Source organism: Olea europaea, unplaced genomic scaffold, assembly GCF_002742605.1.
Source record: "Olea europaea var. sylvestris unplaced genomic scaffold, O_europaea_v1 scaffold83, whole genome shotgun sequence".
Classification (NCBI taxonomy): Eukaryota; Viridiplantae; Streptophyta; class Magnoliopsida; order Lamiales; family Oleaceae; genus Olea; species Olea europaea.
The window spans coordinates 867866-885067 of record NW_019266740.1 but is presented as its reverse complement, the minus strand read 5'-3'; the positions used below and the strand labels follow the sequence as shown (position 1 = coordinate 885067).

The 17202-nt window shown below is 36.6% G+C and overlaps 2 protein-coding genes across 2 annotated transcripts; both read right to left on the bottom strand.

Moving 5' to 3' along the window:
* Positions 1-1774: 1774 nt before the first annotated feature.
* On the bottom strand, positions 1775-3389 carry LOC111391746 (protein SLOW GREEN 1, chloroplastic-like). Its single transcript, XM_023016994.1, has one exon. It carries the CDS (start codon positions 3257-3259, stop codon positions 2156-2158), a length of 1104 nt encoding a protein of 367 aa, XP_022872762.1. The 5' UTR covers positions 3260-3389; the 3' UTR covers positions 1775-2155.
* A 10950-nt stretch (positions 3390-14339) lies between these two features.
* LOC111391728 (trihelix transcription factor ASIL1-like) lies at positions 14340-16551 on the bottom strand. Its single transcript, XM_023016976.1, has one exon. The coding sequence runs from the start codon at positions 15744-15746 to the stop codon at positions 14586-14588; it is 1161 nt and encodes a 386-aa protein (XP_022872744.1). The 5' UTR covers positions 15747-16551; the 3' UTR covers positions 14340-14585.
* Positions 16552-17202: the final 651 nt, after the last annotated feature.

Sequence of the window (17202 nt, the reverse complement as noted above, 5' to 3'; positions counted from 1 at the left end):
CACGTAGCGTTAGCATCCTAGTGGGAAAATCTTAGGAGTAATTTCTCTTTGTTAATTAGATTCCTACAAGGAACAACCACAATAGAAAACAAAATCTTCTGATGAAGATCTTAATATATATTTAGTTGAAGACTTGATAAATGGGGTGATGATTTTGGAGAAAATAAAAATTTTCTTGTATTTTATTTTTCCTTGTTTATTGAGGAATTTTGTATTCGACATACTTGATTGTTGAATAAACAGAATTTTCTCCCCAATAGCTATCTTTCTCTCCCTCCCATCCCCTCCCCTCCACTCTTATATCCTCCCCTTCCCTTCTTCTCATCTCCTCTTACCCATTCCCTTTTTCCCCTTCTTCTATAAAATCTTGTGTGCTTTTGATTCATGTTCATAATGAAGAAAAATAGCGAAATCCTTTATGTATGATCAAATGTATCCAAGATGTAAAGACCGACAGGTCTAACAAAAAGCATGAATTAACGCTACCCTAACAGAAGGCAGATAATATGGAAGCCCAACTAGAAAATTGAACACATCAGAACTCCTTAAAGTTCAATGCACCTGATATGCAGCAAAGAACTAAAGATTTAGAGCACAATACAGCTAGTCTCTCTCTCTCTCTTCCCACAATCCTTTGCCCCATAGATAAAAAAATTACCGCCTGAATAACACAATTCAACGAGTCACAAAGACAGTAAAGCTTCGCTTGAGATAGCATAATGCCTGAACCACCTATTGCTCAAGCAAAACAACAAGAACAACACAAATTAAGTATTAATTGTAACAAGTTTGGAGTTGGCTTTCTCCTCATCTAATGAAATCAAATCTTTTTGAACCACATCAAAACTTTTGTCCAAGTTGTACTGGTATTGCATTGCTCTTGCGAACAAAATTTTCTTCAACTTCTTCAATTCTAATATGATCATACATAGGAACGCTTAAAAAAACATATGGTCATACATAGAGCCGTATAAAGGATTAGGCCATCGAAGCTCAATCCAGCAGAGGAAGGGCCAAGATGTCTTGAGTTTGCTGTTGGCCTCTTTGTTAACTATTGGATCTACTGGCATGGGAAATGTCAGTGAACTGTGCCAAGGTGTAATGAATAGATTGTACCAAATTTAGGATGAAGGTGCATGTAAATTGCACCTCAAACACTGAGAAGAGAGAAGGGGAAGAAAGAAATGAAGACTACCAAATTAGACGTTCAAAATTCCCCTTCAACCTTTCGTTTACACTAAAGACCAAATTTTGAAGCACAAATCCATTTGGCATACAATTTATCTTCACCGTGTTGATTCAAATGCCTCCCTAAATAATGTAAATACCAGAGAGCGTACAAGGCTAAAAGCAATTGCATGCACATCAGAGAAAAAAAGAAAGTAAAGAAAAGAAGTCCAACATCAACACGGAATATTGTTAAGGCTTTGACAACCAAAAGATAAGCTACAATGGAAAACATAACGTATTTCGGAACACCATAATGCATTGTTGAAATCACATGACCCGTCCTGCCTTATAACATAAGACCATAGTTTTAACCATATCCTCATTTCTATATTCCTTAAGACTAATAACACCAAGACGTGGTGATACTAAAGTCCTCGGTAAATGGAAGTTATTAAGCCCAGGCTCATAACGGATATTACAAGGCAAAAATCAATACATGTAAAAGAAAAATTATTCAATGGCAGTGATAAATTAAACTGTGATTCAACCTATGTAAACCATAAATGTAAAGCAACTGATACAAAAAGCTTATAGAAAAATGAAATAAAAACAGAATTATAATCTTTAAGTAGATAAGAGTACACAACACCCCACGCCCTGCCCCACCAACCCACCGTTGGAGAACAAACAAACTTATAGACCCTGTAGATTTTTTGAAAACCAGACTGAAGTAAAATGAGTTGAACCATCTTCTCTCTTGCATTTATTGCTTAAAACCATCTCCTTAAATTATAAACCTTTTACCCATGATTTGTTCATTAAATACCTAATCAAACCCACATCAAATGAAGATAAAACCTTAAACAAAAAAGTTAAAACATTGGTAAAGAGTTTAACATGAAACATCACTACACCATAATCACAAATGGCCCATGGCCATGCCTTGTGATTAGTCCTTCCAATAAAAAAGTCATCCCTCATTTCCTTAACTCTTTGCTGCAGCTCTTTCCTTCTCCACTTTCTGCGCAAAAATTTTGGTTGCAAGCATATTATCATCAATATATTTGGCATAAGGGTGCTCCTTAGGAACCAAACTCCTATACTTCTCAAAATTCTTCTCCGCCTCACCGTTTTTCCTCAACAGGGTATAGATTATGCCCTGACACAGATACGGTCTAAAATCCCTTGGCTCTTCCTTCACCAACTCCTTATATACTGTCAGTGCATCGTCATAATCCCCCTCAATGACCCGGATTTGCGCAAACAAAAGTTTGAAATCCCTCAAATCACTCTTCTTATTCTCCGTTTTACACAATTTCATAGCCTCCTCCACCTTCTTCTTGATTTTCTCCAATTCCTCACCTGACTCCTCCTGAGAAGCTGCGGTTACCAGACCATGATATGCCTCCACACGAAAAGGATCAACTTTCAGCAGCTCATTAAACCCCCTTCTCGCCAATTCAATCTCTTCGTTGTAAGCATGCAAATGCGCTTTCAACAATGGCCACTCGTGTTCCTCTGGCTCAAGCTCTATTAACTTATCAAGAATGCCAATAGCTTCAGGAATCTTCTTACTCTTTATTTTAATTTCCATTAAATTCTTAAGTGCTCTAACATCATATGGATTAGAACTCAATTCAACCTCGAGTGATTTCTCCCTTTCTTCCTCCGTTAACGCATCATTGGCGGCCGTCTCAACGGTGGGCGCAGGAGAATCAGCCAAAGCAATACCGGGTTGCAAACTGAAACAAAAACCCGAGAAAAAGAGGACAGCAGCAGTAACAGTAGTAATTAGCGCAGTTCTGAGCGAGGACAAGACTGTAAACGAATTTCGAGATATAGGGTTCACAGAATAAATTAAAAATTCTTCAGAATGTGAGGGTTTATTAGAATTTTTAGGTTCTGGGTTTCTAAATGCGGCTGAAGGTGAAGAGGAGGCGACGGATTTTCTAGATAAAAGCGGGAGGACTGTAGGTGGGTTTCTGAAAGAGAGTGGTCTAGAGAAAAATGGACGGTGAGGATGGAGTGAGGGAATCGGTGGAAGGTAGCCGCTGGTGGTTTTACCGACCGTAGAGTTCAGAAAGACCATAATTGGGGATTTTAGGGAGAGTAAAAGTCTAGCGATGAATGACGGTTTATAGAGAGAGGGAGAGAGGTCCTGGCGATAACGATGGAGGGTTTTCAACGAAGAAGGTAACAGGACGACGGGTGGGGCGGACCGTTAAATGATCCGAACCCGGATCCGAACAGCGTTCGAAAACGTGTCACCAACGGTCGCTAAAGTTCAACTGAAATTTCAAATTGGTCCTTAAAGTAACCATTTAGTTGCAAAGTTGAGCGAAAAATCCCTAATCACTCCCTTTAATCTTTCTTAACCCTACTTTTTACCATTCATAATGTTCCTTTGAACAAGTCGATTGTTATAGTCATTAGTCCACGCTAAGTTTTAAAGGGACTATGTTGGATATGGTGTTGATTGTGATAACATGATTAATTATGTTATTTGATACCGATTAAAATTCAAATTATAATTTAAATTGAAGTTAACAATTAATTTTAATCATATATTTATGAGTTCCACAACTTTTCAACTTCCTATTTTATTTTTTATTAAAATCTACTAAAAATTTGATTTATAATGACCCACCAAGCAATGGCGGAGAGTTTTCTCGTAGAAGGTTAAAACGACTGTAAAGGCATAACAAAATTAAAGTGAATCTAATTTGTTCATGAAAGATAACAGACACTTTTGGTGAATTGGGTGAAATAGTAAATTTCTCACAAAAATGAACTAGTATGAGCAACTGTGACGATGACGTATTATGAGATAAAAAAAGAAAAGATATCAAAATTTTCAGCAAAAGAGATAGTGTGAGCAACTGCTGCTTTGTGCATGTGTTAATATACTTTCCCATACTTAACAGGATATGGACATGGAGTGTCAACATTTTGAAAAGCCATAGCCCAACCAATATTGGCCCATCAGCAAACCAGGCCCAACACAAGTGGGTGGAAACTGGAAAGCCACTTTTATAAATGGGAATAATACATAATTACAAAGGTTTTAATATACACTTACAAAAATAAGAAATTTATAAAAAAGTTTCAAAAATCGAGTGGTCACATTTAAAACTTTGTGACCTGTTAATTAATTAAACAAGTCAATAACAGACAATTCATGGTTACGATTGCATACCAAATCACACAAGGCAACAATCACAAAAATATAAATTATAGATCACAATTACAAATTTAGTCACAAATCACAGGTTTTATATTCAATTAACAGATCACAATTACCCAATTGACTAGTCACTATTACTTTTCATCTCACCCCAACCCATCCAACACCATTCCACCACCATTGGCACTACCCAAATCACCATCACCACCTCAAACTCATAATCCAGTACCACCAAAATCACCAGCACGAACACCAGCCACCAAAACCCTACCAATTGAAGAATTAGAATCTGATTAAGTCCTAATGGCATTGTCGCCACATATTTATCCTCAATCACCACCATCGTTGTCGGACACACCCATCACCATCGATGGAAACATCTCCCTTATGCCCCCCTCACATTTGATTGGAGCCTTAACACCCTATGTAGGCTACGCCCCAAAATCAGGAAAGAGAAATCAAGCCAAACGGACCCAAATATTACAAAATCCTCCTCCACCGACCTACTGACACTTAAAGTTCGACTTGGCCACCAGCGTCAAAATATTTCCATTAGCAGCGCCGATCACGAAACCAATTCTATTGTTCGCAAGCGTCTTAATGAACGCTAGGTGGGCACCGTACAATAGAATGTTCTTGATGCTTGTTGATTTCGAATGCCTCTTTCGAAAAAAAACTATCGATAGCTAGAGAGAGAGAGACGATCGATTGTTGGAAAGTAAGCAAGCGGTTAGAGAGAGTAGAGATAAATGGTTTATAAATGTTTTAATGGGGAATTTGGTGAGATAGCCGGGTTGCCCAATAATTTTGAATAAATGACCTTTGACCAATATAAAAGAGAAAAAAAATCAGAATAGTTTAATTAATAAAATAACCAAACTATCATTCACATTTTAACACAAAAATTCTTCCAAATTCCCTCATTCACTCGTATTCTTCTCAGGTAAACTCTATTTTCCCAAATTCAAGAATCAACGTCGCTCTTCTGTTTCCTCTTTGTGGAAATCTCACGAAATCGACTAAAAATTTGTGAAAATTCATTTTCTTCCCCTATTCATCTTCAATTTTAAGTTCTCAAAATTACAATCACCTATTTTCTTTCTTCAATACCATTATTGCTATTCTTAAATTATGTTCTTTATTATATTTTTCACTTATTTTGGGTATCTTTTGAGTATTTGAACAAGAGTTTGGTTAGCATATCATTTACATTGGAAAATTGCATTTACATTTAAAGAAAAAGGGAAACATGTTATTAGAAATCTCATCTATGTTGTATTTTTATTATTAAATATAGTATTAAATAATATTTAGTTGGTATTATTTTCGTATTTAGTTTGTTTTTTGTGTTATCTGAAACCATTGAATGTAATAACACTCCAAATGCTATCTGATATATAGAGCATCACCTCAATCATTATCTGTAAAGTAAAATGACACTACAGTCGTTATCTACTATAATTTGATTTTTTCAACGAAATGACTCTAATAATAGACTCACTAACGTATATAACACAAAAGATTGACTAGTCACAAAGAACGATTAAAATGACATAACATTTATATTATTGAGGTGGTGAAAATATAAGTTATCACACTTATATGTGTCGATTAAATTAATAAACATATCTATTAACTTTTATATATATCATGTACATATTAATCTTAACCACACGTTTTTCAATAAAATAATATTATACCCAAACTCAAAACTTTTTCTTATTTTTTAATCACACATTCTCCATCATAACATTATTACAGAATTCTTTTTTTTTTTTGAAAAAAAAGGGGCTCAAACAACCCAATAATGGCACAATGGTCGTTTTCATATTAATAACGGCACTTGTGTTGTTCTGTTGATTTTTCCTACATTTTTGCTAATGTCTTTTAAGTTAAATGTACTCATTAATTGTCAGTCTAGCATCCCATTGCGAGTTAAGAAATATACTCATTAATTGTCAATCTAGCATCCCAATGATTGCAAAACTGTCGTTATAATTGTAAATTTAATTGTTTATGAGAACAACACTTTTGTCGTTACTAAGATGAGAACGTCATTTCTCTATGAAAATGACATTTATATCGTTACTGAGATGAAAATGTTTATGAGAACTGCAAATTGCTATTATATCCATGAGAATGGCATAAGTGTTGTTTATAGTATACTTAAAGTCCTTGCGAAGTGAGAATGGCACCGGTGTCGTTGCTGAGATGAAAAACTTTAAAAGAAAAGCACAAGTAACATAAATATAAATTTCTATTATTACTATGAGAACTGCACAACTTAGGGTGTCCAATTCTAAATGTCGTTGCGTTGAAAACAAACGAAAATAAAGAAGAAATCAACATAACAGCTCAAGTGTCATTAATAATAAAACGGCACTTGCGTCGTTCTGTCTATCATTAAGAGTTTAAGCAACCAAGACCCGTCTATGCCTTGTGAAATAATAAGTTGAACACATTTAACTTGCAAGTTGATTATAGCATTTAAAAAAATTACGAGATATACTTATTACTTGTATTTTATTGAAAATAATAGAATAACTTATGTCAATTCAATCGTTTTTTGTCACGTGATCAACTTTTCCAACTTTCTTAAGTTAGGAGATCCATGTTTGAGGTCAAGTGATAAGCACGTGTTTGCTTCAAGTTGAATGTTAATTGTAGTTTCAGTTTTTATGTCTTTCATTTAAATGTACGTATGCATTTCTATGATAACAGTAATTTGGTCGTTATTTTGGTCGAGTTTTGATCATGAGAACGGTGCTTGTGCCGTTAATAAAATGAGAACGTCCATTAGAACGGTATAACTGTCGTTATGTTAGTTTGTACATTGTCTACGAGAACGTCACTTGTGTTGTGACCGATATTGAAATGATAGGGAGAACGGCACAAGTAGTGTTATAAAGACATAAACTTGTTCATAAGAATCGCACAATTGTCGTTACCGTGTATAGAACGGCACAAACTTCTACCGTTATTCGTCACGTAATCAATAATTCTGACTTTCTTAAGTTAGGAGGTCTGATCGTTGAGGTCGATGCAGTGAAAATGAAGTGAAATATAGGAGAAACCAATAGAATGACACAAGTGTTGTTAAACGTCACTTGTGTCATTCTGTCGATAAACACATGTATAAGCAGCCATGAGCCTTCCGAACCCCCGATATTTGATAAGTTGAACTTATTTAAGTAGCGAGATGGACATACTGCTCACATAATTTGGTAGATACTCGCATTGCTTTTGTTTTCTTACGAATGTGGATGGTGACTTGTGATTTCATCAACTCGACATCTACAATCTATGCTAATTCTACGATTATTCGTTACGTAATCAATAATTCTGACTTGATGAAGTTGAGAGGTCCGATCCTTGAGGTCGATCCGGTGCAAATGAAGCGAAATATAGGAGAAACCAATAAAACGACACAGGTGCCGTTAAACGTCACTTGTGCCGTTCTGTCGATAAACACGTGTATGAGCAGCCACAAACATAAGTTGAACTCATTTACTGCGCGAGATGGACATGTCGCTCACATAATTTGGGAGATACTCTCATTACTTTTATTTTCTTATGAATGTGGATGGTGACTTGTGATTTCACCAACGCGATATCTACAATCTATATCAATTCTACCGTTATTCACCACGTAATCAATAATTCCGACTTTTTATGTTAGGAGGTCTGATCCTTGAGGTCGACGTGGTGGAAATGAAGCGAAATATAGGAGAAACCAACAGAATGACACATGTGCTATTAAACGTCACTTAAGTCGTTCTGTCAATAAACACGAGTATGAACAGCCACAAGCCTTTTGCGCCTCAATATTCCATAATTTGAACTTATTTAAGTCACGAGATGAACATGTCGCTCACATAATTTGGTAGATACTCTAATTACTTTTATTTTCCAACGAATGTGGATAGTGACTTGTGATTTCACCAATGCGACATCTATAACCTATGTCAATTCTACCATTATTCATCGCGTAATCAATAATTATGACTTTCTTATGTTAGGAGGTTCGATCCTTGAGATTTCTAAAATAAAATAAACTAAAATATCATTTTATACTATATTCAACAATAAAGGACCAATGTAAATGAGATTTCTAAAAATACCTTTCTTTTTTCTTTAAATATAGTAGAGATTTCAATGTTGATAATATAGATACCGAAATTCTTGTTCAAGTGCTCACAATATTGGAGAAGATAGATGAAGAATACAATGAATAACAAGATTTTAGGGAAGAAGGCATCGGGAAAGCACGTTGATGGGTTTTGTAGATAAATTGAGGGATTTAATTGGATTGAATATTTGGGTATTTTACATGTGAGGGCATTTTAGATATTTGACATTATTTGTTTATTGTATTTTGTAAGTGAATGCCATTTGACCAAAAAACATTGAAGGAGGGTTATGTTACGGGAAAATTACCTACAACCCTACAATTAAAGATTAATTTTCTTAAACAAGTGGGTTAAATTTAATTTCAGATTTCAGGTGTTAAATAAAATTATTAATTGTATTTAATAAAAATCTAACTATATCTAACAAATTCATTTCCAAACACAATCATTTTTCCCATCTCTTCTCTCTCTGTATATCATCTCCTTCTATCTATCACATACCACTGCTAGAGATACAGTCACCACCGACGACGGTCCTCATGATGTCGCCGATGCCACTGCCAGCTACATCCACCGTCTACCAGATCTGGCTTTGAAACCACTAGTTAGCCCTCCTCTTCCACCCAACACTTCACCTCCCTCTATCGCTATCAAACCTCACTCCTCCACTAGTCCATTCGGCGAGAAACCTTACTCCACTACTTTTTAGGGCTAAGGTTATGGACAAGAAGGAATTTTAATTAAAGGTTCCGAGTGCTATTTATCTGGATTAGGATTATTGAACGCAAATTTTCGATGGTTAAGGAAGTGAACATTGTAATTAATTTGAATTCTAGTTGAAGGCTCTGAATGCTATCTGTATGGATTCGGATTATTGTTTGATTTTATGCGGATTTAAGGAAGTTTTTATGGCTAAAGAAGTGAACACTGTTATTGATTTGAATTCTAGTTGAAGGTTTTGGTTGCTATTTGTTTGGATCTAGATTAATATATGATTTTGTGCGAATTTAGCTAAAATTTGACAATTGAAGGAGTGAACCGTGTATTTGAAGTGGTACAACATTTATTGACTTCACGGGTGGTGGCAAGAATATCAAAAGCGATGGTAAGCTTATAGGTGGTGGTGGCTGTGAGTGATGGGGTCGTGGAGAGAAAATTGGTTTTGGTTAGGAATGTCAAAAGGGTTGAGCCGCTTGTCGGTTCGATGGCTCAGCTCGTCAAAATAGGGCTCGTGGGCGGCTCGAGCTCGTAAAATCATGAGCCTGAGAGCGAGCCGAACCGCTCGTGGGTGACCTCACATGCTCGTTTGCTCGACTCGTGGCTCGCAAAGAAGGTGACCAAAACGGTCATTTTTTTTTAAAAAAAGTGACCGTTTTAGTCACTTTTTCAGTGATGTTTGGTCACTGAATTTTTTCAGTGATCGTTCGATCACTGATTTTTTTTTTAATTTTTTCCCCCTTCTATTATAAATACCCCTTAACCTTCCCTTGTTTTTTTTTTTATATCAATTACTCAATCACTATTCCAACTCTCTCAACTCTCTTTTATTATATCAATTATCGAGTTTTTACCCTCTTGTGCTGTAAAATATACAATATTAATTCAATTTTTACAGTTTATTAGTTACAATTTCAATTCATCCAATTCTCATTTCTCACAATCTCACTACATTTATATTTTTCTAGTTATTATATTTGGATTTCATCATAAACAATCAAACAAATGGACCAACGCTCATTTGTTGAGAGCTTATTCGATACGGGATATGGGTCACATCATGACGAATCGCCTAGGACGCCGCGAAGTCAATTTTCAAATAAATTTGTCGGTCTAAATGACATACTCATACATGAAGATGTTCACATTCACGGTCAGGGAAGCCACAATCCAATTGATTTGGATGATATTAATGTTCCCGAAGTGGAACATGAGGACAAAGATGCCGACTTAAACATCCCAAACGCGAGGGAAAAGTGAAAGGGCAAAAAACAAGTAAAATGTTGGGATCACTTTAAGTTGATTTCAATGGAAAAAGTCGTCGATGGCCTTGCAGAATCTAAAGCAGTATGTAAATACTACCAACAAAGATTGGCATGGCAAAAAGAAATTGGTACCACCCATCTTAATCGCCACTACAAAGCATGTGCGGTCAGACATGGACTTTTTCCAGTTGGTCAAACACAATTACAATTTAACAGTCCAGGCACCGGTTCTACAACTTCACCCCCATCCACATGAGTATATTCGGAGGACAATACTGGAACCGGAATGGTAAAATTTGTTGCCGCCACTAAGTTGCCTCTGGCTATTGCAAACAACCAACATTTCGTCTCGTTCTTGAAAGAATATCTGCAATCGAGATACGTTGGAGTAAGTCGAAACACTCTTCGTGCCGATACAATACAATATTTCAATAATTCAAAACAACAATTAATTATGGATTTGCAACAATATGGGGGTGTTATATCTTTAACTTCTGATATATGAGAATAGGTTAATAAAAGAGCATATATAGTTGCAACGGCACACTTATAGACCCACTTTGGTGCATGTATAAAAAAATTATTGCTTTTAGAATTATTGAGTTTCCTCACAATGCTAATAATATATATAATACTATTATTAGCTAATAATATATATAATACTATTATTAGTATTGTTAGAGAATATAATTGTGAGACTAAAATTCGTTCTTTTACTTTTGATAATGCTAGTGTTAATAAGGTAATCGTCAATAAATTGTGTAGGACACTTCAACCTGATTTTGGTGGGCATTTGTTTCATATTTTTTGTGTGTATCATATCTTAAATTTAATTGTGCAAGATGGCTTAAAACATATAAATGATGAATTTCAAAGGATTAGAAATACATTAGTATATATTACGATCTCTCCTAGTAGAAATCAAACATTTGAAGATTATTGTGCCGAACTAGGAGTGACAACTGCTAGAACATTTGTTAGCGATGTAGGCCATAGATGAAACTCTACTTACTTGCTATTAAAGTCATGTGAATGTTACAAAAATTTAATAACTGACTTTTATAACAATAGACACGTTAGAAGTGATGACAATAGTATGTTAAATGAATACGATTGGATTTTAGGTTTGAAAGTTAAACGATTTTTGACATCTTTTTATGAGACCACAAAGATTTTATCCGGCGTTTATTATCCCACAAGTTGTATGGTACTTGAATGCCTTTATATAATTGCAAGAACATTCCATAAATATAAAAATGATCATACTTTTAGTGAAATTATGATTGCTATGGAATTAAAGTTTAAAAAATATTGGGAAAAATTGCCTATGTTATTTCCTTTAGCATGTGCAATGGACTCCCGATATAATATTTTGGGAACTAAATATGTAATTGATCAAATCAATAAAGTTTTAATACTTGATACACCTATTACCTAAAAGAATTTAGAGCAAACATTATGTGAAATGTATGATTTATATGCGGAAAGAATGAGTGCAAATGTTAGTCGGGTACCCTCTGCACATACTCCTTTTGCTGAAATTGAAGAAGATGATGTCGAAATAATGAATTTATTTCAAGACATTAATATATTTAGATATGATGCAACTGCAATGTGTTCATCTTGTGCCACGTTGTTTACATTTGCATATCATCAAACATTGATCGAAACTCAAAATGCAATGTCTGCCGAATTAATTGAGTACTTCAATCATAATATGCCAACAAACAGAACAATTAAAAAAAGTTTAGAAGAAGTAATTGAATTCTAGCAAAATTATGAAAGACGTTGGCCAATTGTTTCTGCAATTGCGAAAGATCTACTGATTTGCTTAGGAGTCTGCTTTTAGTGCAAGTGAAAGGATTTTGACCGATGTCAAGAGTTGACTGAAAGAAGATGTTTCGGAAGCGTTAATGTGCGTGAATGATTGACATGACGCTCATTTTCGACTACAAGATAAATACGCTGAAATTGCATGTTGTCAGGTAAGTGATATTTGATTTAATTATATTAATAAAAAATTCTTTATTTTTTAATCGTTAAATTTAATTTTCTTTTAAAAATTGTACACGTTACAACAAGTTGTTCGTGTACAATTTTTAACTCCGCCTACTTAAAATTGATGTAGCCAGTCCCAAATCCGGATAAAGGAGGAGAGTTTATATTTTATCTACTTTAAAAAGAAATAAAAAGATATATTTTTTGTAAATGTATTTTAAAAAATAATTCGTTTTTATTATATAAATATTTTATACTTTATGAAAAATATTATAATATGATATATATAAAAAAATAAAAAAGTGTCTTCATTAAATTATTTGTATTTTTTAACACTTTTTATTTTTTTTAAAAAGTATTTTCATTACATTATTTTATTTATTTGTGTTTTTCTCTTTATAAAAAAAAGGACAAGACCAAGAGCCAAAGCTCGGCTCGACCCTCGTCCAAATTCAATGAGCCACGAGCTCGGCTCGCCATCGTGAGTTTAAGGGTCGAGCCGAGCCACCACTGGTTTTGGTGTTGGATTTGGTAACGGAGATAGAACCAACATAGTTTTATCAAATTTTTAATGATGGGTGGTTTTTTATCAGATCTTTTGTTTAACTAGAGTTTTGGGATGATTGTTGGTATTTTACAGTGTCGGTGATTTTCTAATCCATGGTGATTTTGTTGTTGGTGGTCGTGGTAAGGTAGTGCATATTTGATTCGTTGGTTCTGTGGTTGCTGTGATGGTTTTGTGATCGATTGTGACTTGAGATTGAACTGGTCACAGACAGTTACATTGAATACAATTTTGGTCACAATTAGTTATATCGAAGATAAAGTTGGTCACGGTTAATCACAAGTCTGCAGTGTGTGCAGATTTGTTTGTGGTGACCCTATATGATCAAGTATGTGTGTTGTCACTGTTTGTGGCCAATTTTGTGTTGATTGTGATCGGTTGTGACTTGAGATTGATTTGGTCACATGCAGCTACGGTGAATACAAATTTGATCACAGCTAGTCACATTGAAAACAAAGTTAATCACAAGCGTTGGAGTGATCATTGGAGTAGTTTGTCGGAGGGATCACCGAACAAGCGTCGGAGTGATCGTCGGAACAGTTGTTGAGCGACCGCCGAAGCTAATGGCTCGTCTCTCTTTATCCCACCTCTCCTCTCTCTGATTTTTGAAATTTCAAACTTTATTTCTTAATTTTGCAATTGGTCATATGCATATTCATGCCACTCGATTAGATTACATATTCAATAGAACTTGTCACAGATCAAAATGTGCACAGGTCACAAATCTAATGGAACTGATCATAGGTCATTGCCAAAAAAGAAGAGAAAAGAAAAAAAGGTAGTCGATGAAATGTGATGATCATCGGAATAGTCGTCGAAACGTTAGGAGAGGTCGTCGGAATTGTTGGGGAGGTCACCTGAATATTCATCGGAACAGGATAGGTCGCCGAAATTGTTATTAGAGCCGTTGACGAAATTGTCGGGAGGTCCTCGAAATATTCGTCAGAGAGGTCGTCGGAATTGTCCGGAGGTCGCCGGAGAAGTCGCCAGAGGTGAGATGGGATGAAGAGAGAAAGAGAAGGATTCGATGTGATGGATGGATTGGAGGTGAAGTGGGATAAGTAGATTAATTATACTATAAATTTTTAATAAATTTAATTATCACCTTATTTTTGAAAGATTTTTAGATGTTTGTTAGTTGTGAAATGTGATTTTTAAATATAGGATTTGTGTGTTGTTCCCTTATTTTACCAATATTATTGTTTGACTAGATTTTTTAATCAAATTCCTTTTTTTTTAATATTTATACTTGATTATCAAAAGAAAAATAGAAATACTAGATTTTTGAAATTGGCATTTAAAATGTAAGGTTAAGGGCAATTTTCTCTTTATACCATCTCCAAATCCAAAAACAACAAACTACACAGGAAAGGGAAAATAGAAATCTACACATATATAATCATAATTAGATAGGTTCAAAACAGCTCAAAGAAAATATCACTACTTAAGCTGCTAATAGTACAATTATGGCTTATTTAGTAAAAGAACTCAGATTCCGACATACATCTAGAACTGCATACACGTCTAATATGGAAATCCTCGACTCAATTTCACGACTACGAATCCGATGGAACAGTGGTGATTTTGGACTTCTTGTTCTTCTTGAGCTCGAATAGGCCCTTGACAAAAGCATCCACAATCTGTCTCTGTGATTCAAGTATCATCTCATTACGCTTCAATTCCATCTCCATTCTCGCTGTTTCCATTTCTCTAGCCATTTCCATCTTGGCTTTCTCCATCTTCACCAATCCTTCTCCCAATAACTTAATTGATTCGACCATTTCCTCGACTGGATTCCTCCCCCTCTTAATCCCAGCCCCATTCCCGTTCATGGCTTTTCCTGGATTCAAACCCCCTTTCAAACCCCAATATTCTTCATCGCCGTAGTGGAATTCAGGGTTCATTCTTCTATCGGGTTTTCCCAGCTTCTTGATTCTTAATCCTGGGGGGATCATATCTCCAGAGGATTTCATATAAAACCCACCGCTGATATTGAAATTAGCGTTGGATTCACCGAAATTTTTGCTTGAATTCTTTGCTTTAAGCTTCAGAGGAGGCACTGAAAATCCTCCCATAGTCTTTTCAGAACGAAATTTGGTTCCGAAACCGGTATGATCCTCCTCTTGTTCTAGATCCTGCTCCTCTTTATTGTCTTCCATGTCCAAGTATGAAGTATACTCAGAATTTTTTGCTTCCAAAATTGGGCTAGAATTGACATTATTCTTTGATTTGAGCTTCAATTTCAGTATGCTCTGATCGAGAAATGATTTCAATAAGGCAGTATTATCGGGTTTTTCACCGGATCCAGTATCTGCCGAGGGAGGGTCTGTTCCGTTCTCCATGGCGTCCATATAGTCGAAGAAGAACCAGGAGGATATGAAGCGACCGGCAGGGTAGGGATACGAGAGTGATCGCTGCTTCTCAGCGCGGTAGCGCTGGCGGAGCTTCTCCATCTTATGGCGGCACTGCGCCGAGGTCTTGGGAATGGGGGCGTCGGAGAAGCGGCTATTGATGATGGCCGCCACCGCATCCCAATCCGCCGTGCGCAGGTAACCCCTCCGGAGAGCGTACCACCTCTCGCGATAGGCGTCAATCAGAGCCAGCGTCTCCTCTTGGGTCCAGCATGGAGGCGGGAATCTCCGGGGAGGTTTTTCCACCGTTTCAGTGGCGACTACGTCCCCCACGGCGAGAGTGGTGGCTGTTGCGGTGGATGACATGGCTTGTTCGGATGGTACAATAAAAGGACCGGAAATCAAAATCAAGACAAACGGCGCACGTTAGCCAACCTGACGGCGTCGCCTTTCGATAGATCTGTTGTGCAGGTGGTTGCGGCGTACGTTAGCAAGGCGGTAGCGTGGTTACAGACCAAAAAGTTCTCATCTTTGGGCAAAATAAAAAAACTTTTATCAAAGACAGGATGCAGGTTGGGGGATTTGTGCCAAGGGTCAAAAACTGGTGGTGATGGAGGAAGTGCACGTTAGCAAGACGGGGGAGAAAATAGTGTCGAAGATAAAGAGGAAATTGGTGACTGTTTTTTAATGCTAATGTGGGATGTATAAAGGGACAAACAATGTTAAGGAGCGCACGATAGCAAGATGGGGTGGTTGGGAGTGGTGGTGGGGGTATTGTTGTGGTGGTTGATATCATGAGATAGCACATAGGCATTGAATTTAAGAGTAACAGTAATTGTAGTGAGAAAGGACTTAGGCTGTTGGGTGGGGTGAGGATGATGATGCTAGCATGCGCAAATGGGTGATAATGCACTCTCTACGCCCACCCCACTTGCCACCGGTCCACCCCACAACCCATTTTCTCCACCACTCACACGTAACAATCTGTTTCTCTCTCTCTCTCTCTAAAATCTTTAGTTGTCATTTACCTACTTACCCACCCAACGCCACCCACCCTATACCTAATGCAGGATTTCTCTCTCTAGTGGGGTGGCGTCCACCAATTGAAACCGACCACCACTCTCATATGATATGTCCACTATTGTCTCTCTCTCTATACCGTCGGTTGTATGCATTGTCTATACCTATCTACTTGTGTTGCTGTTGCTTCTCCACTAGTAGAGTAGGATTTCACCCTTTACATTTGGGCTGGGCTGAGAATAGCCAGCCCGGGAATAGAACGTAGATTGGCCCAATATAACCAGAGAAAGCAAACTAAGTCCCTGTTTGTTTTTCTTTATTAACCCATTAAAATAAAAAAAAAGGGGAAATTAGGCCCTATACTCTAAAAATGACCCGATTAGATTAATACTCTAAATTACTTAAACATTACATAAACCCGTATTTATTACGTTCTAAATTAAAACAAAACCCCCAAATCCCCCCAAATCTCAAAACCTCCCAACCGAGTACAGAGATCACAAATGCCCTGTACACTACTATTGCAGTTGCCATGTCGCTGCTACAGCGACAGTGATGGTGCTACATCAATTATGTCAATGTCTCTGCTTTTCGTGTTTTGGTCGATGAGGGATGGTGTGGTGATGTCTATTGGAATAGCCAACACTAGATTGGGTTTTTGTTGGCTAGGTGTGCGGCAGTGGACAAACTACTATAGACGATTGAGGTGCCAAGACGACGGTGGTCGGAAGCCGTCTAATTTAAGCGGCTCGCTAGAAATGTTTTCTCGAGCTATATGGAAAGACCTACTCTAGGTGCGTTG

Coding starts and splice junctions, on each gene's coding strand:
- LOC111391746 (XM_023016994.1), bottom strand. CDS start 3,259: ATGGTCTTTCTGAACTCTACGGTCGGTAAAACCACCAGCGGCTACCTT.
- LOC111391728 (XM_023016976.1), bottom strand. CDS start 15,746: ATGTCATCCACCGCAACAGCCACCACTCTCGCCGTGGGGGACGTAGTC.